Source organism: Seriola aureovittata, chromosome 11, assembly GCF_021018895.1.
Source record: "Seriola aureovittata isolate HTS-2021-v1 ecotype China chromosome 11, ASM2101889v1, whole genome shotgun sequence".
In the NCBI taxonomy this organism is placed as follows: Eukaryota; Metazoa; Chordata; class Actinopteri; order Carangiformes; family Carangidae; genus Seriola; species Seriola aureovittata.
Window position 1 is genome coordinate 9,074,694 of NC_079374.1, and position 24,703 is coordinate 9,099,396.

Consider the following 24,703-nt stretch of genomic DNA (forward strand, 5'->3'; position numbering starts at 1 on the left):
ACAGACATATGCCTGACATTGCAGAGATGTTAGGCATGAGATAACAAGAGCAGACACAATAAAAAAGCATGCATAAATTAAAAGAAATGATAGATCAGTGACTGATGGCACCTGTGACTTTAAAGGGATTGACCAACCCAAACATCTGAGCCCAAAAAGTGTTCTTACCACATCAGCCAAATTATACAATTAAAATGCATTATCTATCAAACTATTTGTGATAAAAGTCTCAGTCAAAAGCAAGGGAAGAGGTGAGGCACTGTCTGCTGAATAAAGCAGGAAATAATCAAATCAACACAAGTGGGCAAAGTTAGAGGTGAGATACACATCAGTAATGCAAAAACCTCACGAGGACTTAAAAACCTCAACTGTAAATGAACAGAGTCAAAGAATGTGATGATGTTAAAAGCAAAGTGATATGCAGATTGAGGATATGTTTGCAAAATCTGGTCTCTTAAAACCTTCTCTAGTTCACCTCACCTTTGTTGTTGGAGATGCCATAGTCAAAGCCCTGTGCTCCGTTAGAAGTTGCGGCTCTGTTGAAGGCCTGCACAGAGAAAGGGCTGGGTGGTGGGGTCTGGGCCCCATGCTCAAGCAATGCTTGTTCTGTAAGAGCAAATTAGATTGTGGTATCTTAAAATATATCACATTTTCTCCTGGGTTTTAATTGTGGCTTATGAGCAGTATTGTGAAGCAAGGTCAAGCTGTGGCTTACCGTCATCATGGCGAAGGTACTGGTTTCCCCCGCGGTCTCTGGCCAATGACCAGGCCTCTCCTTCATCACTCTCACAGAACTCCACTACACTGTTCTTATCCAGCTGTACCCAGGTCCCCTCTGAGTTGACCACCTGATACACAAACAACACTCTTTATCTGTACTCACACACACACTGCACACTTGTCTCACACACTTGCACACTCTGTCTGGCCCTAGTCTATCAAAAACCAGTCACAGCCGTTTCCCATATCAACCCCCCGTCCATCCATGTTATTACTGCACAGACACAAACTTTACTGGAGTAGATCACTAACATGCAAACATTCAATTCATCTGATTGACACATACAAAAATCCACAGCTGTAGATCACATCAATTGATTTTGTGTATCAGCAGACACTGCAGGACAAAACTGATGTAGCCAAAATGAAAAAAAAAAAAACTTACTCAAAGAAACAGGTAGCTTATTGAAAGGTAAATGCAAGAGGTTGTTTTTTCTCAACTTCCTGGAATATTATCATTTTGGAAAAACACACACAGACGGTAGTATTAGTATGTGCAGGCTGCACCTCTCAGATCCAGACAGGGCATTCCAGTATAGGCTCAGAGAACAAACTATTGAACAGCATGACACACCGCAGCAGCCAATGACAGGTCATATCCAAAAGAGAGAAGGCTTCACTCATCACCAGGCCAAAGACAATTTATCAAGTTCAAAGAATATTGACAGAATTGTTAAAAGTGCAAGAAAGATACAGTCAAGGCACAAAGAGGCTCCAGCATTTTGTGATCAGACTTCCCCTGAGAAGTCTCGAGGCAGCTGAATATGAAACCCTGAAACTGCAATGGATTTATAGACAAACTGAAATTAGTAAGTCAGGAAGCACGCAAAAAATGTTGCAGCCACAGGAGCTGATTAGACCTCAACAAGTGGAAAGATACAGAACACACACCCACACCCAGAAGCAGCTGATGTATTCCCCTTAGAAAGAGAGATTACATTCTTTACATTCAAAATCAATTTAGGAAAAACAGGGAAGTCTAATTTCTGAGAATTAAGGCCAAAATCTGCTAGCATCAGCTTTAGTACATTGCGTGATCTAAACAGACTGATTTATTCATCTCCAGCCACAAAAAAAACATTGCATTATTTGGGGTGAGTGCGTACCTCGCCTATGGCCTTGACCTTGTTGCCAAGTACTAACATTCCAATGGGGATACCCCTAAGGTTTGGACAGCTTCTGATGTTGTGACCAGAGGGGCCGGTCTTCACTACCTTATAAAGCCCCGGGCCGCCGCCCTGCCCTGCCCTGTTCTGCACCCGAATGGGGGCCTCGTGGGAAGGGCAGCTGCTCACCTCCTTAACGTTCTCCTCCAATTGGCCCCTGACCTCCTGCAAGAGGTAAGAGCATGGATTAGAAGCAGAGTAACAGATCAACAGGCGGCAAAAATATGAAAGACCAGGACAAGGCTCAGACAAACTAAGTCCTAAATTATTACAGGGAAAAGCCAACGTTGGCAGTGTAACAGGGAGTTGTAAAAGAGTGTGTATGCTCAGCCAACCTTCTCTGTATAAATTAAGGTTAGATTTTTAGAAAGCAACAAGATTAGGCCTGTGTCCAAGAAATCATAGCAAGAAATCATAAAGCTGGACATGTGCTGTGTGGTCCTCATGGTCTTATATCAACAGTAGGCCATTTTGGGAAAGACTCTCTTGCCAGGAGTTAGATGAGAAGACTGATAAAACCCTCACATCTGTCCGTTAATTATCAAGAATATGGAGCTACAGCCAGCAGCCGCTTATCTTGGCATAAACACTGGAAACAGGGGGAAACGGTTAGCTCTCATGTTTTGTTTGTTTAATCTGTGCAAAAAAAACCCAAAAACAAAAATGGGGTAGTTATGTGTTAGTTACGGGGCTTTAGCTTGGCTCAGCAATGTTCTTGGAGTCACTGTGAGGTCTCAACAGAAACTTTATGAAGTTACAGTTAAGCACATAACTCCTGTAAAACCACATCTTGCTGTTTTAGCACTTTGCTTTTGTATGGATTAAACAAATGAGATAAAATGCATTAATTAGTTAAGCTTTAGGCACTGTTATGCTCATTCTGTCACTTTCAGACAGAGTCAAGTCGAGTTGTTTTTTTTCCAGTCTTTATGCTAAGCTAAGCTAAGCTAACCTGTAGCTTTACATTTACTGGACAGGGAGTTCTATTAATTTTCTCATCCGAGTCTTGGCAGAAAGAAAATAAGTGTGTTTCCCAAAATGTGTAACTATTCCTATAAACTATTTTAAGAGGCCATTTCCCTCTCAGATGAGATACTTGTCTTACCTCTAGATATCACATGAAAGGGACAACTGAAAACCTACATACACTTCCATCCTCAACAGCAATAAGTCAGATTCAAAAACTAAATTTTTACCCCTAGATATTAAATGTCCTGTATGTACATGTTAAAAGATTAAAATATTTGCAGTACATAAGAACATAAGAACTCAATATTCCACTCAACATTAAATTAATGCAATTTAGATGACTGATAGACAATGGACCTACTCAAATGTTCACTTATTTTCATACAATCAAAATGGAGGCATGCTATGAAACACAAGGATACAGGACTATATTTGACAAGCTTTTCAAACAAGACCTCATGCAACAGACTGGACATTAGTATCTTCAACCCCATGCAACATACAAGCTTGTACAATAATTATTCAAAAATCCCAAATGTGAATACTGCAGTAGTCTATAAGAGTAGTAGCCGCTGACATACTGTATCAACCATGCAATTGTGGTTCGGTCTCTTATGCCCGATTAACACGGTTGGAAAACTACAAAGTCACAAGGGGTTCAAGAGGACAAGGAGAGCAACAGATAGATGATACGCTATGGGGCAGACAAGCTATTTATCCCTCCTTCAAACAACTCACCTGTGGTGGGAATATAGTTAAGGGGGTCCACGACAAAAAGCCGATATCCCTGACTCCTTGGCTAGCGTTAAAGACATTCTGAGCAACAGATCGTGAGACAGTCAAGAAACAGTAGACGACCCGAGAAAGGAGAGAAAATAGGATGGGGGAAGGTGCTTGTGTATTTTTTTGGAAGAAAAAAATCAATTTTGGCCTGGCTCTTCTGGAATTTCCAGGATCAGAGGTTATTTGAGAGAGTGAAGAAGAGAGGACAGAATCTGACTGGTGTCAGATAGGCCGGTTAGTTGTGGAGCACTGATAAAAAGGGGCCATGAGGAACTGCAAATACAGGCACAGCCTGTAATTTTACAATACGAATCCAAGAATCAAATACATTAAAAAATATACAAAACCCAGTTGCAGGGGCAGAAGAAGAATTTCAAGTCCACTCTAAAAACCACGGGCTCGTTATTTCCAAATCCATGACCAAATGAAATACATATAAAGAAAAAACTTCCAAAAAAATTCCCCACTTGGATGATGTAGTGTGTCATGCTGTTCAGACAGAGACCTTACATGGAAGCCTCCTAGCACCTAAAGCATCCCAATGCAAAGGTGGAATTGTAGAGCAGTAGAGGCATAATTTCCCACTGAATTTTTGTGGACCAGTGACTGCTTCATGACAGAAAACCACCTAGACATTAACATCTTGTTTTCTGATACTTTCCTATTACCGAAATATTCATGTCTTCCATCATACCCAGTCACATTCTTCGTTTGAGTCTGTTGCATATTATGGCGGTTTTTGTGGCATGGAGCAAAATGCGAGAGAAACCATTGTTATCACATGCTGTAGTGTGCGAGTTTTCATGAATTGTGAGTGAGAGGCAATGAAGAAAAGAAGACTGAGCAGTGCAGACTAACAAACTTCACCAGATGAAATTGCTCCTTTACTACCTTTTTTCCTTGTCTGTCAATTCCTGCATTGGGGTTCACTTCAATGCACTAAAAATATACTCCCTTGGCATGTGAGCATTTACAAGTGTCCTGTCCAACTAAACATACAATGATCGCGTGATGGTAAACTTTTTGCCCTCAAATATGAGTTGCATGCATGCTCCCAGCTGCTGTTCCTTTGCAGTGTGTTAGTGAGAGTTTCATACTCAGTGTTGTTATATAGATGTTTCATGCAATAGAGCACCCCAGTAGTTATACTCTGATAAAGTTCTCAGTTTACCATGCTTTGAAGACATTTGGGGAGTGGGTGCCAAACACAAGTAAGTCCCTGAAAACCCATTATCATTAAACAACAAAGATGACCTCTGAGCTTTTCCCTAAATGAACAGCACAGGAGCCTCTCTTCTTGCTAAACCGAGTCAGACTGCTCAGCAGGCCGTCTTCTACTTACGTCGGCTGGGACCAGTAGGCTCCGGCCCAGGTGCTGGTTAAAAGAGAGGCACCAGGCTTCAGTGTACCCATTCATGCTGGGAACATACTTCTTTACTGTTTCATCATTGAGCCTGAGCCACACACCATCATCATTGTGGATCTACGGGAAAACAAGCAACAGAGCAGAGCACAGCCGTGCCCTCCTGTTACTATGGAAACAGGAAGGGCAGCACCTTCACACACGCAAGCTCTCTCACACACACACGCACACACACACACACACACACACACACACCACACACGCACACACGCACACACGCTCACACGCTCACACGCTCACACGCACACACGCACACCACAGCACTCCTGAGGCTGCAGGAAAGTCACACTAGAGGACTCTAAGTTGAGCTTACAGCAGGGTGCAAGTGATACATATAGAAACGTGTCACTAGTGTTGCTACCAAAGGGTGAGGGTGCAGCTGCTGTGCAGGACTGGTAAATATACTAAATACCTGTCATTAAATAAATGCTACAATTTTAATTTTGGATTTAAATCCATCACATCCTTTGGATATATTGTATAGTGCAGGCATTCAAGACTTTCCTGTAGCCTCATAGTGCCTTGCAAGAATATGAAGCAACATAAAGTAAGAGCAACAAATTTATAAGCTTTGAAAGTTGTAATCATTACTGAGAAAGGGAATTATTTAATACACCGAAACCATCTAAGAAGACTCAAAATTACTTAAAATTGTTAATCTAGACAAAAACACCAGGATTACAATATTTATGATTCTGTTTTACTGATTTAAAGAGGAGAAATACAGAAATGGAATAAAAGTGGACAGTGCTCCAGCTAGTAAACTTATATGACATAATTTATATTCCGCCTGGTCTAAAGTCAATTACCTCGTCAATGAAAGTGATGGTGCCATTGACATGCACTATGCCTATCTGTTCACTCTGCAGGGAGGGGTGACTACGCACACGCAGGCCTGCGCTGTCCTTGGACACAAATTTGCGGACCTGAGAGAAGCAGAGGGGAGATGGAGACTGTGAGCGGCAGGAGCAAAGAATAGAAAGAAAAAAAAAAAAAAGACAAGAAGTGCAGCAGCAGGAGGAGAAAGAAGAGGAAGCAGGACAAGTTGACAGTGGGAGGTTGCATGCATTAACCCACACAGAGCTAGCTTCCGAGTACACACATACACACGGGAAAAGTTAAGGAAAAACTTTGGCAGCTCTATTTTCAGTAGCACAAGTCTACAGCTATACTGGTGCATGGAAAACCATGGAACGCACGTTCCGAAGGAAGATACGCAGTGTTGATTTAAAGCGTATTGCTATATTGTTGCTTGTTTCCCCATTATGGAGTGCAAAATCAAAATGCCACACGTTTCACAAAATGATGATGACCCCCAACATGCCTAACATCAGTTTGATGCATTCTTTGCATGTGAACGTTCAAAAATAACTTCCAACCAATCTTAATTTTCAAAATATCAATCTCTGCTGTTTCAATAAATGACTGAGATACAGTACCAGCAGTCAGAATGTTTACATGCACACTATAACCTGAGTACTGTGAATAACCCAACTTATAGTCTTATTATAGAAATAGAAATAAAAATAGACAGACTTTGTTATTTCACAGAATACAACCAAATTAAGGACGCTACTCCTGATTAGTTCATTAAAGGACACAGGGAAACAAAACAACCTCAGCAAACAAACAACCACAGCCAGCAACACAGGTTCTAAAATAATAAGAAAAATAAATAACTGGATGTACTTATTGAATAAGAATAAATGCAATTACAGCACTAGATCTAATAAATATTGTCCAAGAAAGACAGTCATCATATTGCACGTAAGGGGTCATTCAACGCTTGTTTGAGTTAACTGTGTTTATGACGCTGGGAAAGAAACTGTCTTTGACTCTGGTGGTCCGTGCTTTGATGGTCCTGTAGAACCTGTCAGAGGGCAACAGGTCAAACAGGTGGTGTCCGAGATGTGAAGAGTCCTTCAAAGAACCTCATGAAGTTACGAGGAACATATTAACAAGCAGTTTGCTTGTTTGCCCATTACACAAAAATATGTCTCTCTTTTCCTTGCTAAATGTCTGAATTTGATCACTGGTTTGTATCGGATCCCTTCCACCTTGTACTGGACAGATATTTTACAGTCAGTCTTGATTGCTTTTCAGTGAACCTGCGTTTGTTTTGTTTGTCAGATCAGCAAGGTAGAGGTGCAAACAGACATGTCTTATCTCAGTATAAATGGCAATATTAACAACTCCATGTTATAGGAAGTGCCTTGTTTCAGCATTTATATCAAAATATTGCTCAATGCAGCTTTTGGGGTAAGAATTTAGTTAAAGTGGTTATAGTTATGAATTGATATTAACAGGTATAAGGCAGGAAAATATTATTTCTGGTCTCTGTTGAGTTGTATTTGATGGGTGAGTGCAAGCATGCATGCATTTTATAGGTGTATTTATGTGTATGTTCATGCCCCTGGTGATTAATCAAAAGAAAAAGCTCACCTTGCTAGGCTGAGGTTCAGCCTTTGGTTTCACCATCTGAGTTCCAGGTGGTATCATGCCTTTGGGGGGGTCTTTGACTTCCACCTCCAAACCAGCATCTAAATGAAAAGACCATTTACAGCTCAACATTGTACACATTCTGAAGGCCTGAAAATATTAATTAATCAATATGCATAGCAGATGCATTGTATTATGTCACTTAGTGGGGTTTAGGAAGTTGGAAATGGTCATCAGTGAATAACCTCTATTCACAGTGTGGGAAACACTAGAACAGGCTGTTCTATCCGATCAGATTTACCTATCTCAATGCCATCAATGGTGACGTGGATTGTATAGAGGCCTACTGCTCCTGGGGTCCAGTTGGCGCTGTAGGTTCCATCAGTGTTGGCACGAATCAGCATGTTCTCACTGGGTCTGTGCGGGAAATGATCAATAAGTAGATTGTGTCTCACTGGTAATTGAGTTTTGTTTCTGCATTACCTCACTTACCTCTTTGGGGTGGGGGAAGCAAAACGCAGCTCTTCAAAGGAGTAGTTTTCATATGCCTGAAAAAACAAAGAGCAAAACTATGAAGGTAACAACAAAAACACTGCTCTACCAAAATACAGTATTTTACAAGTTTAGTATGACAGAAAAAGAAACAATTTTTACCGGGTCTTCTCTAATACCTTTAATCTTTCAATTCCAATTTATTTTTTGTCTTTTCCAATTATGCTTTATTTTATATTGCAAGATGAGTTGGCGCAACTTTTGAATGTAAAACTGCAGACAAACAGAAAAACAACAGCTGTAGAAAGTGTATGACGTGCACATGTTTACATTGCAGATGCTAACACCATTCTTGGCTTATAGTTGTAATACTGACAGGTTCCGCAGGTCTAAACTGCTATTCCCTATAGGGAGCAAACAACTCCCCCTTGTGTAGAATCTACAGGACAACTGCCAGTTGCATGAGGCTGACCTTCATCATGGTAATAGCAATGTATCGAGCTTCTTTCACAATCATGGGCTCGTACGTGGCCTCCAGCTTGGGCATTGGCAGACCTCCAAAGGTAAGGTCAGGACCAGAGGACGAAGGGGAGGAGCCTCCAGGAAGCCGCTGCAGCTTCTTCAAATTTTCAGGCTGCATTGACTTCTTTTGTGAAACAGGTACAGCCTTTACTTCCACCTAGACGAGAAACCGAGTCAAACCAATCAGAAAGGTGCCACTGGAAAAATGATGAGTAACAACTTTACTTTTTGCTTTGACATTGCAGACAATATTAGTCAAAAGTCATTTAATTTCAGTTGGAAGCAGAAAAGCCAAAGCAATTATCCTGACCTTCATGTTGGGAACATGCACCACATCTCCATACTGGTCTTTGGTCTGTACAACCACGGTAGCTGGCCATCCACAGCGTATGTCATCTTTGTTCAGGATCAGAGATGTCTTCTGAGGGTCTGCATAAGAGTCTGGCTGCAGCCACCTGCATGTGACAAAAGAACAAAGGGGGAGAGAGACGGGGAGGGAAATGACTTGAATTAGCAATGATGTCAGGGAATCACCACTCAAAACCTAAACAACTGAGTCATCTGCAATCAACTGGACACAAAATCTTACCTGGCCAGACGTCCTCCACTTGAGCTCTGTACACAGGTGATGAAGTCCTCAAGGAAAGAGTGCTCATTGGTTTGGAGGTGGAGGGGCAGATTCCCCTCCAGGGCTTCCAGGATGGTAGGGGAGTGAGACAAGGCCAGACCCTTCCCCAGAATCCCTGAGTGGGCCTTACACACCTGGGGGAGGGCAAAGGAAAAACTGTTTAGTATAGTATAATAAAGTAAGAGGTATATTGTTCTTTCCACAAGACCACAACAAGTCTTAAAGAATATCTTTGAATTTAACAGAATACATACCTGTAAAGAGGCTTCCTCGAGAATCTCAAGATCCTCCTCCAATTCATTGCCTTGAATTAAAAAGATTAGAAAAATAGATGAATGGTTTACTCAAGATGTCACCCAAGATTCATTTGCTCCCAGTTGTCACAAAGTATCATGGCATCATACAGGTTTTTTTTTTTTTTTTTTTTAATAGCCCAAGCAAACTCATCCACAGTTTTCCTTACCTATAGGGAGGGCCAGGTCCTTCTTCATCAGAGCTGCAGCACATACGCTGCCCAGGTAGGCCAACTCTTTCTCTAGTTGGATAATACCCTGAAATGTTCAAAATACTTTGTTAAGAAAGTTTTTTTGTTTTTTTTTACATAGTAGAGACGACATACAGGATGCAGCACAGTCAAAAGATTGAATTATGATGCTTGACAGAAGAGTGTCTGTACCTCATCAGGGCCAGGGTTGAATTCATATCCCACAGCCACACACTTAAAGCCGTAGAAGCAAGCTTTCTCATCTTTAACATAATCGGATGCTGTTTCCAGTGAGAACAGAACTTCATTTCCTGAGAGTAGGGAGGACAGAAAAGTGTAATAATGGATGAAAAGAGAGGATGGAGCTCTGTAAGAGATCACTGGTAAACTAATGGCTGCCTGCTGTGACTGAGTAAAGCCTCATTAAGCAGATTAAAGCACTCAGGAGAACAATTAAGATCATTGAACAATAACTAGGCTGCAAGAATAACCGATGGGTTTAGAACGATGTCACTCCTCAATCACTCCTTATTAAAGCTTCATCATACACATGTCACCATAAATAATGCTAGTGCTCTTACAGTTAACAAATGAATGCATTGCCATAATTCATATTTTGGGTTTGTCTACTTGTCTTGTTTGGCATAGCTTTCTCGTGATCACAGTGCAGGCGACTTTGGGAATTTACTGCCCTCGGTTCGCCTTGTAAGGTATGTAACACATCATCCCAGAGTGAGAGATTAAGAGTACTATAGACGCTGCTGCCTTATGAGGGCGAAAGAGTTCCTTGTGCAGTACATTGCGCTTGGCAGGTGACGATGCTTTCCAGAAATGTAAACACTGTTGCAACATGAGAAGGAAGAGGAACCTCTGATCCTCATAGCAGAGCTGTAGATCGTAGTGAGGTAATTGAAATGCATTCTTTTCCTCATCCTTTGAATTAATGTTTGGGACGACTGCTTTCAGCTACAAGTCTGACAAGCCCCTCAAATAATAAAGGGTGTTTCATGCAGTTTAATTGTTTATGAATTCAAATATCAGAAATGCACGACAACTTTATCATCTCACGGTCAACCATGCTTTTAATATGATGATAAAAGCATTAATATCAGGAAGTAAAATTTGTCCGGTGTAATTATGTGTCTTGATTTTAAAATAAGAAAAAAAAGAACTTTAATTTTTTCTTTGTGATTCTGTTGTAACACTTGAAGCTGCATGTCCAATAAAAGTTGAACTGCTAAGCTTTTCTTACCTGGCAGCACGAGGACTGTGGTTGGCCACCCTGTGGAGCCTGAGAATTTCTTTAGCTCAGTCCAGGTGTTGATGGTGTCATGGATCAGAGGTTTTCCCCCCAGGCTGGACAGGTGAAGAGTTCGGCTAGGGATGAGCAGGCGTAGGACATCCTCCGGCTGTGCAGTGCCACACTGAGGATCAAACTCAATGGTGGTCCAACGGACACAGTCTGGGAATGATACCTGAGGCAAGGTGGAGAGGCAAGATTAATTTCATGTCTCTTATTTTTTCAAGTGCAAATTACTTGCTAAGCAGCTAGAATGCAAAGGAATACTTTACCCTGTATTGTGTGACACCTGCTTGCTTGTAAGGGTGGTCACTCTCCATTACTGAATAGTGGTTTGAGGTGGTACAAGCTGACAGGCCCTGCTCAGGCTGGTTGCCAGTCGTGCTGTCTGTTGACTGGTTGGGATTGAAGGTGGGTGGGGCATATTTTTGGTTGAGGGCAGAGACAGCAGGTAGCAGCTCCTGAACTAGTCCAAAGACCTCTACAGCAGCCTGGATGAGGAAGAGGAGCCATTTCACCACAATGCCACATCAGGAAAAGAAAAAGTAACACTGACAGACAAAGGGGTTGCCCTCCTGCTTTGACCTCTTACCTTAGGTACAGATGCAGCCACAGGGCCAATGTAGGCCAGGATAAGGGGCAGGAGCATGGAGAACAGGCTGGATGAACTTAATAACTCAGGAATATCATCCACTGGAAAGAACAAAGGACAGACAGGCTGAGTGTATGTGATCTAATTTAAATCCAAGAAGCTCTACAGCAATTATCAGGGCTTCTATAAAACAGGTGTTAGTTTGCTGTGCCTACCATCGACAGCAAAGGCCCTATGAAGCAGGTCCTTAGCAGCTCTGACCACAGCACTGACAACAGACAGGGCTCTGCTGCAGTTCTTGTCCTCCTCATTGGCTTTGCTCAGCAGCTGAGACTGGAGATCCCCATCATACTCACTCCTTTAACCATGAGGAAAAACTTGAGTTAGCAAAAAAAAAAAAATTACTTAGGAGACATTACATAAAGCTGGATTTGTGTTTACCTGTAGTAGAGGATCTGTGGGATCTGTCCTCTGGTCTGGTTGGTCCCATTGCTACTCAAGCTGCAGGTGCTGAACGTGAAGGACACACCGTCAGAGCACTGCACCGTGGTCATACCTCCGTCCCCATTAGCTGTCCTGCTACCGTAGTTTCGCAATCGGACAGCATACTTCACCCCCTCCTGCAATGGAATAAAGCCATCACTGACACATCCACATTTTTTTTTTTAAAACATCAGAAAATTCTATAAAGTCAGACAATAGTTACAATAACAGCTGCATCTTAAAACAATATAACACCATATGTAAGTATTGTTTTTCTGACAGCCTATGCACCTTGAGTGGCACAGCCTTGTCCAGGCGAATCTCAGCAATATCACTGGGAGAATCATCAGTGCTGTAGGTACCCTTCACCAGCTCAAGAGATGTCCACCTGTGGGAATGTGCAGAGTCCCCTGGGTGCTCTGTCTGCGCCTGAAGGGTGAGGGAACAACAGTGGTACAAAAACAGTGAGCTAAAAAAGCTTCAAGCTCATTCAGCAAGGCCAGAAGACGTGTAAAATATAATAAAAATATAAGCTGACAATGTTTCATAATCACTTACGTCATCAGCCAGCACCTCGAGTTCATACTCATGGATACCCCCTCCTCCGTAGACACAAACGCCCACCAGCACAACGCCTGGCTTGTCCACTGTCAGACAGATGGCATCCGGAGAGCCATTGCCAGTGTTCCAACTCCTGCCCTGGCTCGTTTTAGTGAAGCGGTTGGGAGATGCTTTGACAGAGTGGAGGGAGTTCAGCCCATCAACCTTAAGAGCAAGAACATATTACACAGGTTATTTTATAACCACATAAAGCTGTTTTTTTTTTTACTACAAATATTGGCAAACAATGAAATACTGAATAAGAATCATTTTCTTTGTCCACTGCATAATCATCACCTTACACTCAAAAATCAGTATGCAAACCACCAGACTGAAATATTGAGGACAAAGCATAAAAACTGCAATTAATTAAAAATATTGCTGCATAATCAATGGATTTCATGGATGAATGTATAATGGCTGTTATCTAAAAGTAAAGGCCAGCAATGTGGTTTATTTAGAGACAGAGAGAAAATAAATGGGCTCTAAGAAATACACTGACATAAAAAAATCTCATGTTTGAGATGTGTTAGGTAATATAAACTACTTCTATTTATATCAGCCTACTGACTAAAAAGACACAGCTGCAAAGGGACTCATCCAGGTGCTCTGGGGAGGAAGCGTTGTTTCCCTGACGACAGACGGGGGAGAAAAACTGTGATGTCGAGTGACGGTTACTATGACAACGAGAGCTTGAGTCCTGACTGCAGTACCCGGGTATGTGTGAGAACAGAAAGAATGATGACAATTAAATTAAATGTGTGAAAGAGGAAGACTGACAGAAGTCTGTCCCACCCAGTAAATGACTCAGCTTAAAAACAATACAGAAAACCCAAAGCCTCTCTTCCTGTTCTTTTTTTTTTTTTGCAAAAGTAAAGACAACACTTTGTCCCAAGAAAGACATGTCACTATGAAATGTTACTTCAATAACAACAGAGCCTTGAGTAAAAGGATATGGCGTGAGGAAACAGGAAAGAAACATGAGGACAGACACCTAGTCTAGTTGACAGGTCTCATCTACAGCTATTAAGGCTGTTATGTAAAGATTCTCTCTAAGAGAATGGGAAATGGATGCAGTTGTGATCAAAGCTGCTTGAACAACTAAAATTAATGTGGCACAAGTCATCTCCAATCACAGACGACCACAACCGGACAGAAACATCAGAGGTTTACAAAAAAAAAAACATACACATACTAAGGATGACAGATGTTTATATTCTTTGGGGAAAACCTCCAAAAAAAGCACATCAGGATTCAGTGTCTTTTTAAAAGGACACTAAACATGGGTCTATATATGCCACATCCAAGCCCTGTGTCCCTACATATATTACGTGTGTGTGTTTGTTAGGGGGCATGTGAGTACTGGTGTGAGTTAAGTTACCTCAGAGCCCAGGGCAGAGGCTGTGAGCTCAGAGACAATGGAGGCCAGCAGACCACAGGTGTTGGAGACCAGGTGTGGAGAGAACAGCTCCACTTCCTTTCTCAAACTCTTCCTCACCGGCAGCACCACAATCACCAGCATCTTCTCTAGTACCTCCCGGAAACTGGTCATGCCCATCAAGTTTTCCTCCGTCTATGGGAGTAAAACATTATTTATATGCATTTTGACAAGAACAGGATATGGTAATAATCAGAGGCCACCATGTTCTCTCTATCAAACATTTCTGGGGTCACAGACCACACCCACAAGCACTCATGTCCACCATTTTGAAAAAAAGATACCTAATGTACAGCATATGACGTGCAAAAACTCACATGGCTTAGCTTCTCCATATGGGCCACCAGCAGGGGAAAGCGGTGAGCGAGGGCCGAGTCATTCTCTGTGCTGACTTGCTTGACCAGTGAACGCAGCAGCACTTCCCCATCATATGCAATGGGCAGAATGGATGTCAGCTTAACTGAAGTGTTGCATAGAGCTGACATTACAGCCGCCAGCAGGCGGCTGCTGGATGTGCGAAAGTTGGCTTCAGCAATGTCCTGAAATACACAGAGTACAAGAATGAATCACTCATCTTATTATCTTCTTTTTCTTTACTCTAGATAAGGGTATCATGTCTCTGTCTGAAAAAATAAGTTAGGCCTGCTGTATTCGTTTGTATTTATCATCATAGATCAATAGATTAATCGATAATGCAAACAATAATTTGTGGCAGCCCTTTCAAGCACCGTTATGTGGTCTGCTGTCAGATCCCTCTTAGAAGAACTTTTGCCAGCAAATTACCTGGTCGAGGCAGTTGAGAAGGTCACAGAGACAAGCCCACTGCAATGCTGGGGTTGGATAGAAAGAGTGGAAGCAGGCAGTGAAGGTGTTGTGGCACTCCTGCAGTACAGCTTCTAGCAGGGTAAGAGGCTGAGACAGGTAGCCCTGGGGGTCATTGTCCAGCTTAGTCAGGCAGTTGTCCATGCCTTCTGACAGGATCTTCTTCAGCAGGCTACGTGTCTTTCCCACACACTCTGCCAGCTTGCTTGACTCCTCCACCACAGCTTTGGTGCTGGCTGGAATTCAAACAACAGACAATTTGAAAGCTTGTCAGAGCTACGCTCTATTTAAGAATTCATTGAAATGTTCTTTTTGAAATAAAAACGTACAGAAGTTTTCTATTTCATACATGTGAAATATAAAAGTTTGCAAAGGTTTTAATGTTTTCTAGGCCACAGGCCTAATATAAGTATTAAATAGCAGATACATTATTTCATTCTGAAATGAATTTAAGGATGATAGTTGTCAGTCGTTTTAAGAAAAGGCTTTTTTACAGCTGCTTATTATAAATTTCAAATCATTCAACATACACTAATAGTTTGAATGCAGCAGCACTGTGGTTTTCTTTTTGCAAAGCACATGCCATTATATTATAATGGATGAAATGCGTTTAAGCTTTCTGTGTTCCTACCAGCAATGGGGAAAATCTCACAGATGTAGACCCTGAGCAGGCGAAGGCAGCATGTGCCAACAAAGCGCAGTCTCTCTAGGTCTAGCAGGGTGGCTGTGTACTGGAAGCCCTTCAGCCCTCGCAACTCCTCCACACCCAAAACCAAGGTGGTCCAACTCCAGTGAAGGATACTGAGCAGAGACTCAAAACACTCCTTCAAAGAGAAGTGGTACAAAGTCAAACACAGTGCTGTAAAAAATGACCTGCCAAGACACTTAAGTGGGGGGAAATCAAGAGGACTAAACAATATTAAACACTACCAAAACATAAGAGACAGTACTCACCACTGAGACTGTACGAGCGAATGAGCGTTTAAGGATATGGACTGGTTCACTGGTCTGCTGTTTCCCTTTAGATGCATTGCCATCATTTGAAGGAAGCCTAATGTGAAAATATAAAGGAACAATACAAATCATATACTTGACTAGCATCTAAACAAAATAAGGTTGCATCACTGGTAAGAAAGCGTAAGAAACTTTACTAACCTGTAAAGCAGCTGAGGTATTTGACCCGCATTAACATCTGTACCGTTGTTTGACTTCTTAGAGCTTTTGAACTGAAAGACCACACTGAAGAGGAAAATAAAAAACAATTAAGAAGCTGTGGTCAGTATTCAAATTGAAACATTATTTAGCATTTAAATTTGATCAAATGACATAAAAAAGTATCAGATGAATTTTAAATGCAGTAGTTTTACCCATCATCAGTGGTAATGGTGGCCTGCCCATGGGAGCCACAGTCACTGCTGGGACCAGACACTCTGGCCCACGCCACATACCACCAGCCCAACTGCAGCAGCACCGGCTCATCAAACATCATGGCATATTTCTCCCTAAAAATAAATCATCATCACCATCACTCATAGTTAGCATACATAAAGATTGTATCATTGTATAGCTTTCATACATAAACAGTACCTGGCAGCACAGTCATAGGCCAGTACATCGGTCTCAGCCAGCAGATCACCGTCTGTCTCATGGTCACCTCCATCAGGTCCCAGCTCAAAAAGCTGCACAACAAGAAGACTGGGTTAATATATTTTAAATGCTTGTACTTTGAGAACAGCATCCCACTTAATCCATTGAGTGTATTATCCCCCAGAGGTGATTTATTAGTTTCAGGAGGTGTATCTCTTACAGTGCAATTATTCTAGCCTTCCTATATGATTATGGTCAAACAACTAAATTTAATTTTACAAGCTCTGTAAATGTTTTGTGAAATATTTTTGAAATACTTGCAGCAAAGTGCTTTAATTTTGAAAAAAATATATGAAAAATGTAGACAATAATAAATGAACACTGAAATGAACATTGAATAGAGAGAGAGAAGAAAGAGAGACAGAACTGCTCACCTTGATCTTGGCAGTGTACTCCCCTCGACCCCCAAACAGGCCCAGCCCACCCAGCAGGATGTCTGCATCAGCACAGAAGCGGATGGCCTCCACAGAGTGGGCTGAATAACCCCAACCACCGCCATGACCTATAACATCAACCAAAAGATCAATAGAATTGTATCAGGCTATGCAGGGAACAAAGAAGCTCTATTGTTTATCTACTATGACATTTCAGCAGTTTTGACTTACAGGTAAGAGGTTGGTCTGGCTTGATATAATCACAATATCATATCAAAGCTCAGAATATCCAAATGTATCTCCCAGTATGTTGTATCATGAATCATTTTTTATGTGTTCTGTAAGAATGCCACTTACTTTCAAAGCGGTTCACCACGCTGTAGTCCTCCTTGGAGTAGACCTTCATCACTGCCTGGGTTTCTTCCTCTGCACTGGCTATGCCCATTTTTAGCTCCTGCATGGCTGCCAAAGTATCCAAGCAACCTAAGTGGACACCCCAGTATACTACATATTAACAGTGAATTATGACAAACATCAAAGTTCATAATCTACAGTAAGCATTCCTGTATATAATAATATACCTGGCTATGATCAAAGAGAAAATCTTTATTTCAAGTCGGTTTTCCCAACAACAAACTGAAAAATAATTAATGATTCAGGGACAGAGGATAAGCTACTGGTAATCCAAATAAAAGGCCCATTGCATGAAAAATTCAGAGGCTACTGGGACTAAACTATAGCCTGGTCACAGCAGTGGAGTCAGGCTGAATCTCATTTAGATACACAGATGTCCAGTGACCCAGCAACATATGCATTGTAGCATTCGTGTACATATTTATGAGACATTCATAAAAGATTCATATGACCTCAGATCCTTTGCTGAATGGCTAGTGCAGAGGATTACCAAGGATGTGTAGGGCCCCATGAGAGCGAGTGGTAGTTGCATGTGATCCTGCGGGCAAAGCAAGTTCTGGACTAAGGATGCTACAGCGAGCCTGTAGATCTGTAGCAGAGGGCATTCTGGCATCAGCTATCACTGCATTGTAACACCACATCTCTCTTGCGGCTGGCAAGAACCTAGAAGGACACAAGGAGCCACGGTTAAGGATAACATATGGAATGGATTCAAATCAGCATACAGTATATGGCATATAATTAACTGAAATTAATCATTATACTGACCTCCAGATGACATCATACACAGGGTCCAGACACAGGCCAAATCCTTGTAGGTCCTCCTGCTCAGAGTCATTGAACGTCCTGCAGCTTCCATCCATTTTGTTGATAAGCAAGCATTTAAATGGAGGCGGCTCAGACACAGAGGAGGGCACAAGGCCAATGATGTGTTTGCTGGCAAAGATCTCTGAAGTTGCCAGGACATGGGAGTTGATAAGAGCCTCATCGATCCGCAGGAATGTCTGGTCTCCGCTGGCACCAATCCAGGTAGCCTTTCGTCCATATTTGGCACCAATGTTGGGCATGGGAGACGGCTTGGCATTCCAGTAGGGCATGTCTAGAATTGGCCGGCCAAGCTGCCCTTTCTGTAGAACAAGACGACAATAGAGTCACTCTCCAGAACACTTTATGGTGAACTACTTCTTAACAAGTGTAGACTAATGTACATCTTGAGTGTAACCTCCATTATGTGTGTAAAATTAAGCTTTGGATGTCAAGAATTGTGCATTAATTGAAAAAGAAGTTGGTAACAAATGTTATCAGGAACAATATTTTTCTTACTGAGAAGCTGCCAAATGTGAAGACCTGCCCATCCATGAGGAGAACGGCTGTGTGGTTACTGCCTGCTGTCACCTGGACACTCGGACCAGGAAGGGCCTGCACCAGAGTTGGAGAACCCCTAGCAGATAGAAACATCTGGTTTAAACACTGTTTGTTTATGTTTGTAATGCAATTCAAGTCTAGATTACATTTACAAATCTTTAGCAGAAAAGGCGGCCTGAATGAACAAATGTTGTGGCTAAATTATGGCTGTTGTACCTGGAGTTGACATCTCCATGTCCGAGCTGCCCATGTTGGCCGTAACCGAATGTGTAGACATCTCCATTTTCCATCAACACCACTGAAAAGCAACATAATTATGACTGTTATTTTCCCCACTTTCTTTACTTCAAGGTCAGACTTCTCTTGTTAGACGTTTTAAAAGTTTGCTTCATATGATATGCTGACAAAGCTACTGAGGTGCCTGACCAGACGCAGCAAGAGAAGCGAACCTACCTGAGTGGTGAAAACCGCAGCTGACCTGCACAGCACGCAGCTCGCAGTCAAATCTCACTGCCCCTGGCGGGTAGGTGGTGATTTTGCTGGCATCCTTCTCTCCTCGCTCACTGCTACCATCTACAAGGCAAACGCTCAAGTCAGCACATTTGAGTAGAGAACAGGGAGAGAGTGAGGTTTAGTAGCAACTTCAGACCGCTGAGGTTGATGTCTCTGCACAGCCCTGGAAAAAGGAGCTGGAGGGAAACAGGGAGGGGGGGGGGGGGGGGGGGGGGGGGCATGCCGAAATAGAAAGGAGGGAACAAAACCTCTGAAACAGAAAGGCTTTTGGCAACCAGTCCCATTACAGACGGACGGATTGTTTATTTCATAAATAATTTGGTTTCTTTTAAACATCCGAGGAAATCTGGTTTACCCAGAGCCCTGTCTAAGAGGTCACAGTTGTGGTGTGTGAGTGGAAGAAGTTGGATAGAGACCAATGCATTACAGTAAATATAATGACTGTCAATACCTTTTTGGACCAGGAACCAGCTCATTGTGGTGTACCTCTGTTACTGAGGCCAGCCAGATGAGATGACAGCTTTAGATTTCAATATTTGAACTTCACAGGAAATGTAAAATGAGTATTGACTGACTCATGGCCCAAAGATTCATAGGATAGGGTTGAAAGTTTAGCCCATGTAAACGACTCTCAATGTTGATGAGTACACATAGTGCTCTTAAGTGACATCTAAAGCACAAAAAAGATGTGCCTAAACAGGAACACAAATATTGGAGGTTGGGGGGGTGGGGTGGGGGGTGGGGGGATTTGGAGTAAGCATTCCTCTCCATGAGGGTAAAACCATGAAGAGGTATGCTCAGGGGAGGTACTCCAAATAACATAGCCTTACAAGTGTGCATCAATCACAATGAAAGGACAGTAAATCAGCAAATTAACAGCCTCAATTTCCTAACTGACATTAAAGTGGAAACCACTGCTGCTCTGAAATAACATACACTGTGGCGTCATTCTTTCCCATTTAACAGTGGGACATTAGAACAAGCCATTTATCTTTTACAATGAGTTTGTATTGAGAAGGTTTTCAAACATGTACATGTTCAGGAAACATTCAACAAGGGCACATTGTCATTGAAGCTAGTCATCAAACATCAGCCCCAGCCAAAAGCATCCAACTACAGTGGCAGACCAACCTGCGCCACCTATCAGCAAGAAAAGTAACAGCAGCAGTTGAGATGGAGAAAATGTAGACCTGCTGATATGCACAAAAATAACAGCAGCTTTTGATACTGCACCTTTTTCATTTTTATAGCTATTCTTTGTGTGTCTGACATTTTATATTTTACTCATTTTATATGTTAACTCAAGCAGATTCCTACTACTAATAATAATAATAATAGGATTCACAAGGCTAAATCAAGGTGTTATGTGTCCTTGTTATTTTTAGAAAGCAAAGAAAAATGCTCCTTCACAACCACATTTTGTTTTTCCAAAGAAAAAAGGGGGCTGAGATCAGAGACCAAAACAAAACAAACGATGAGAAAACTAGAAATATAGGATGTCTCTGCTCTGTCTTTTCTGCTCAATATTTGAATAATTCATGTAGGAATTACTGAAATCATGTTTATTGGTTGAAACTTCACTTCACAGAAATGACTATTTCTCTAGGCGATTTACATACACACTCACTTGTCTGATGGTAAAGTGCCTGAAAAGCTTTCTGTCAATGGATGTTTGGATGTTTGAGTCTGTGAGTGATTTCTAAGCGATTTCCATGAGATGCTTCTAAAATATGTCAAGGTAATAACTCTTCTTCCTTCCTTGTGTTTCATGTTTGTCAGCTATGCTATTTTCCCTGCTTGTAATGCTGCAGTTGGACACGCAAAGTGACAAATCAGCTGCTATGGGAGTGACGGTAAATCCAGTTAGACAAGGACATTGGTTTATATTTAGGTCTAAACAACGGCAGTGGGCAGAGTAGTCATCCTCCACTGAGGATTAGAACTGTTAAACCAGAAAAATGAATTAGCTTAACAGACCAAATCTTTATTATACCTCAGTTCCTTCCTTCCTAAATGAATATAACACAACATACAATAATCAAATCCAGAAGGGAACCAGCCTGTTGAAGAGAATCTGGACTTTAACCTAATCTAAAGGCTCAGTCATTTCTCCACTGTGAGTCACAGTGAGTTCTTTTTGCCAAGAGGCTACATTGTTTGTTACCATTAGACCTGGTGAGTACGCAAGAGTCCTGCCTTCAGAGAGTGAGAGAGGAGGTGGGCGGGACAGCCAGATTGGGAGATGAGTCAAAGGGGTGTCTCTGCACCCGTTGAGTTAGTGAAGACCGTAGTACCTTTGTGCTTGTCCCGTTTATGCCTTAGTGCCTGAAGGGGTCTTATTCTGGCTAGGGCCTGCTCACGCTGGTTCATAAAAATGGGACCAGGAAAAACAAGGGGGCCTGGGGGAGAAAGAAACTTTCACATGCATGCACAATGCTCACAAATGGGAAAGAACACATGAAAATACTACACCACAACAATACACACACACTTAAAAAATTATAAAAGACACCAGCAAGGGGGAATTCACCAAGGCACAACACCCAAGCTCACACAGCACCTGAAAGTTATTTCAAACTGAACAGGATGGGTATATTGTTATCTTCACCCTATTCATTAACCCCCACTCCCACCTTCTCACTGTGCCTATGTTGAATGGTCTACCACAGAAATCTTAACTTGCTAAAGCCAAAAAAAACACACAGCTCTTCCCTTAACATAGTCCCATTCTTTCTAGCCCTGATCCATACCTCTGCCCTCCTCCAGCCTGTGCCGGCGGTTGATCCTCTGTCGTTTCTCCTCCTGACGGATCTGAATGTGTTCCTCGATGTTCACTCCTGGAGGGGGAGGGACAGGCACAGCTGAAAACACAAAAGGCCCCGGGTATACGCAGCCCAGACAGGACGCAGGAGGAGGAGGGAAGACAGAGCAGAGCAGAACAAAACAAGACACACATCAATGAATGATGGAGAGAGGTGATGGAGAAGCAATGACTCTGCACAACACAACAATAAAATGAAGGACGAGTGACGAAAGGTTTGTGAAACACTGCATCCAAGCAAATGCAAGACAGTGTGATATGTGCAGTATAAGCAGCGCGCTGGCACAGCTCAGAAGGATATATAGCTTACACACATCCCTGCTCAAGACATTCATTCAGTCATTTATTCTGATCAGTTATGGAGGATCCAAGATACTGCCAACCACCTAAAAGTGTTATATCAATATCGGCCACAGGTAGATGATTGAGATTTTAACATGCATATGACTTATCAGACATTGTGGTTTTGAGTAAAATGTAAACAATGGAAGTGGTAACACAGATGAGATGTAAATGTTGTATGAATGACAGAGCAAAACAGGGGAAACGTGATACCTAGCAGCAGGTCCAGCGGAATCATCTCCTTCACAGCATCAAAGATGCCCCTCTGTCTGGCCTCCTGACCATCAAGCTCCCTGGCACAGGCCTTGCAACAGCCACACGCTGAGCAGCCAGACTCTCCAGACCCACAGCCACAGATACTGGTCACAAACAAATACACACAAACGTAATATTCAAATTATGATATTCAGATCAGATAAGCATTTGCATGACTTTAGACAGTACTTACTATTTGATAAACACAAGTCCAGTACAAATACTAATGCCCATATTAACCCTTCCACGGTTTGTGTGTGTCATCTTACCCTCCTGGTACTCTGTCTGGCCGTCCACTGCTGACACAGCTGGCACCGTAGCCAGTGCAGTCTCCACATACCGTGCAGACCATGCACTGGTCCAGCTTCCACTTGTGCATGCCTGGCTGGCACATCATGCTCTTCTCTTCTTTCTCCTCCAGCTCGTCCTCCAGGTCTTCATCCATGGCTGTGGCCATGCTCTCCACACCAAACGCTACACCAAGCATACACACCAACATGCAAGGCAATGGAATAAGTGTAGTACAAAGCCATGGTACATATATGTAAGACATAATATATATTGCTATGTGTATTTGTTTTTTTGTCTTGTTACATTTCCTCACCTTTCCCTGTCTGGCTCATGGCTCCAGTGTCTCTGCCACATTGGCCCTTGTTATTCACACCAAATGTCCATACTTCACCACTCTTGGTCAGGACACATGTATGGGCCTTTCCCATGGCAACCTGAGTTACAAAGTGACCTTTCAGGTCAGTCACCTGGCCTGTGGAGAGGAAAGAAGTTGTTTCAAACAGAGATATCTTTATAGACAAATAAATGTTTGTTCTTAAAAAAAAATCTTTAATCTGTCTCTATCAAAGAAATGTAGACAATGAGCTGAGAATTTGAAAATAGCCCTGTCCCAGTCAACTCACAGGTACTGTCACTGTAAATGGCATCTTTGCCAAACATGTAGAGCTCTCCATCCTTGGTGACAATGCTGCTGCTGCCATTGTTGCACGCTGTGTACACTGCTGTCTTGGTCTCTAGTTTGATCATCTTCTTGGGCTTGTACGGCTTTGGCTGCCTGCGACTTTTAGCTGAAAAGGAAAATAGCACACATCACCTTTAGAACTGCAGCTGAGGAGGCTTTGATTCTGTGTTTAATGAAGGTTGAATAAAGTGCTTAATTTTTGTTGACCGTTTGAAATCGGCTTACTGGACTCTCCATCCTCTCCCTTGCTGGCAGAACCTGTAAAGAAAACACTTCCGTCTTCGGCTACTAGCAGTGCATGAGAACCATCATGGCCGACTGAGAACTGAATGATCTTAGGAGACTTGGTAACGGGCAGTTCCACCCATTTTCCTGCTGACGGGCCACCCTGCTTTATACCCAGGCTCTGATACTTCCCCGTGTAGTAGATCTGTGAAAAGAGGTGGTTTAAACACAGTGAAAGAGAGAAACCAGTTCTATACTAACAAATTCTCTAATAGTGACAATTATTGAGAAGAGCAGGATGAACTCTATGTACTTGTTGAACTGTGCTGTAGCAAAGGTAGAGCCGGGATTAACTTTTTTTCTCGGACAGCCCTGTGTTTTTAGCCACAATCCTGTCGTGTCACTCCTATGTCAGTATGGACACAGCCTTAACACGTGTATATTTTATCTATTCAAACAGCAGAGGCAACCTGTGACAATACATGTACAACGGCTGCTGCTGGAGGTGAATGAATTTTTATGGCTCAAATCAACTGACATTCACTTTGCAAATTACGCAATTCCAACAACAACCCATTCAGAAAGAGCAGTGGCTTGTAAGAAATAAACAGTGGGCCTTTGGTGTTTGTCAGCAATATCACATGCCCGGCACAATGTCCAGTCCAAGTGATGAGTGACCTTTGTGCCAAGACACAGGTCAGCTGCTCCTATTTTTACCCATCCAGCTGGTCTGGGTTAGGGTAATCTGTAGATAAAGTGTGCTGTGAGATTAGGCTTCTACACAGACACAGAAATGTGCAACAGGCAACTGCCCTGAACTGCTATCTACAAAAGAAGCACGCTGCACCACACC

The 24,703-nt window shown here is 42.3% G+C and overlaps 1 protein-coding gene across 4 annotated transcripts in view; it reads right to left on the bottom strand.

Annotated features, from left to right (window-relative positions):
• Nucleotides 1-24,703, bottom strand: part of mycbp2 (MYC binding protein 2) — a 61,290-nt gene that overhangs the window by 17,986 nt on the left and 18,601 nt on the right. For 2 of the 4 annotated variants that reach the window (XM_056388867.1, XM_056388865.1), the window contains exons 12-55: nt 23,851-24,055; nt 23,567-23,731; nt 23,257-23,415; nt 22,922-23,126; nt 22,611-22,756; nt 21,985-22,095; nt 21,529-21,633; nt 19,175-19,294; nt 18,938-19,019; nt 18,680-18,797; nt 18,125-18,483; nt 17,847-18,019; nt 17,300-17,425; nt 16,943-17,070; nt 16,509-16,600; nt 16,289-16,423; nt 16,077-16,160; nt 15,876-15,972; nt 15,553-15,745; nt 14,883-15,157; nt 14,417-14,638; nt 14,043-14,234; nt 12,620-12,826; nt 12,353-12,490; nt 12,020-12,198; nt 11,794-11,936; nt 11,579-11,679; nt 11,259-11,477; nt 10,939-11,161; nt 9,879-9,997; nt 9,666-9,753; nt 9,457-9,506; nt 9,164-9,336; nt 8,885-9,029; nt 8,525-8,731; nt 8,053-8,108; nt 7,862-7,977; nt 7,564-7,661; nt 5,931-6,047; nt 5,041-5,181; nt 3,654-3,731; nt 1,887-2,111; nt 716-848; nt 481-606 (exon numbers count right to left, since the gene is read on the bottom strand). In XM_056388867.1, coding sequence (XP_056244842.1) covers nt 481-606; nt 716-848; nt 1,887-2,111; nt 3,654-3,731; nt 5,041-5,181; nt 5,931-6,047; nt 7,564-7,661; nt 7,862-7,977; nt 8,053-8,108; nt 8,525-8,731; nt 8,885-9,029; nt 9,164-9,336; nt 9,457-9,506; nt 9,666-9,753; nt 9,879-9,997; nt 10,939-11,161; nt 11,259-11,477; nt 11,579-11,679; nt 11,794-11,936; nt 12,020-12,198; nt 12,353-12,490; nt 12,620-12,826; nt 14,043-14,234; nt 14,417-14,638; nt 14,883-15,157; nt 15,553-15,745; nt 15,876-15,972; nt 16,077-16,160; nt 16,289-16,423; nt 16,509-16,600; nt 16,943-17,070; nt 17,300-17,425; nt 17,847-18,019; nt 18,125-18,483; nt 18,680-18,797; nt 18,938-19,019; nt 19,175-19,294; nt 21,529-21,633; nt 21,985-22,095; nt 22,611-22,756; nt 22,922-23,126; nt 23,257-23,415; nt 23,567-23,731; nt 23,851-24,055 — 6,574 coding nt within the window. The remainder of the gene's footprint in view (nt 1-480; nt 607-715; nt 849-1,886; nt 2,112-3,653; nt 3,732-5,040; nt 5,182-5,930; nt 6,048-7,563; nt 7,662-7,861; nt 7,978-8,052; nt 8,109-8,524; nt 8,732-8,884; nt 9,030-9,163; nt 9,337-9,456; nt 9,507-9,665; nt 9,754-9,878; nt 9,998-10,938; nt 11,162-11,258; nt 11,478-11,578; nt 11,680-11,793; nt 11,937-12,019; nt 12,199-12,352; nt 12,491-12,619; nt 12,827-14,042; nt 14,235-14,416; nt 14,639-14,882; nt 15,158-15,552; nt 15,746-15,875; nt 15,973-16,076; nt 16,161-16,288; nt 16,424-16,508; nt 16,601-16,942; nt 17,071-17,299; nt 17,426-17,846; nt 18,020-18,124; nt 18,484-18,679; nt 18,798-18,937; nt 19,020-19,174; nt 19,295-21,528; nt 21,634-21,984; nt 22,096-22,610; nt 22,757-22,921; nt 23,127-23,256; nt 23,416-23,566; nt 23,732-23,850; nt 24,056-24,703) is intronic. The other 2 variants (XM_056388868.1, XM_056388869.1) reach the window with 2 other exon arrangements.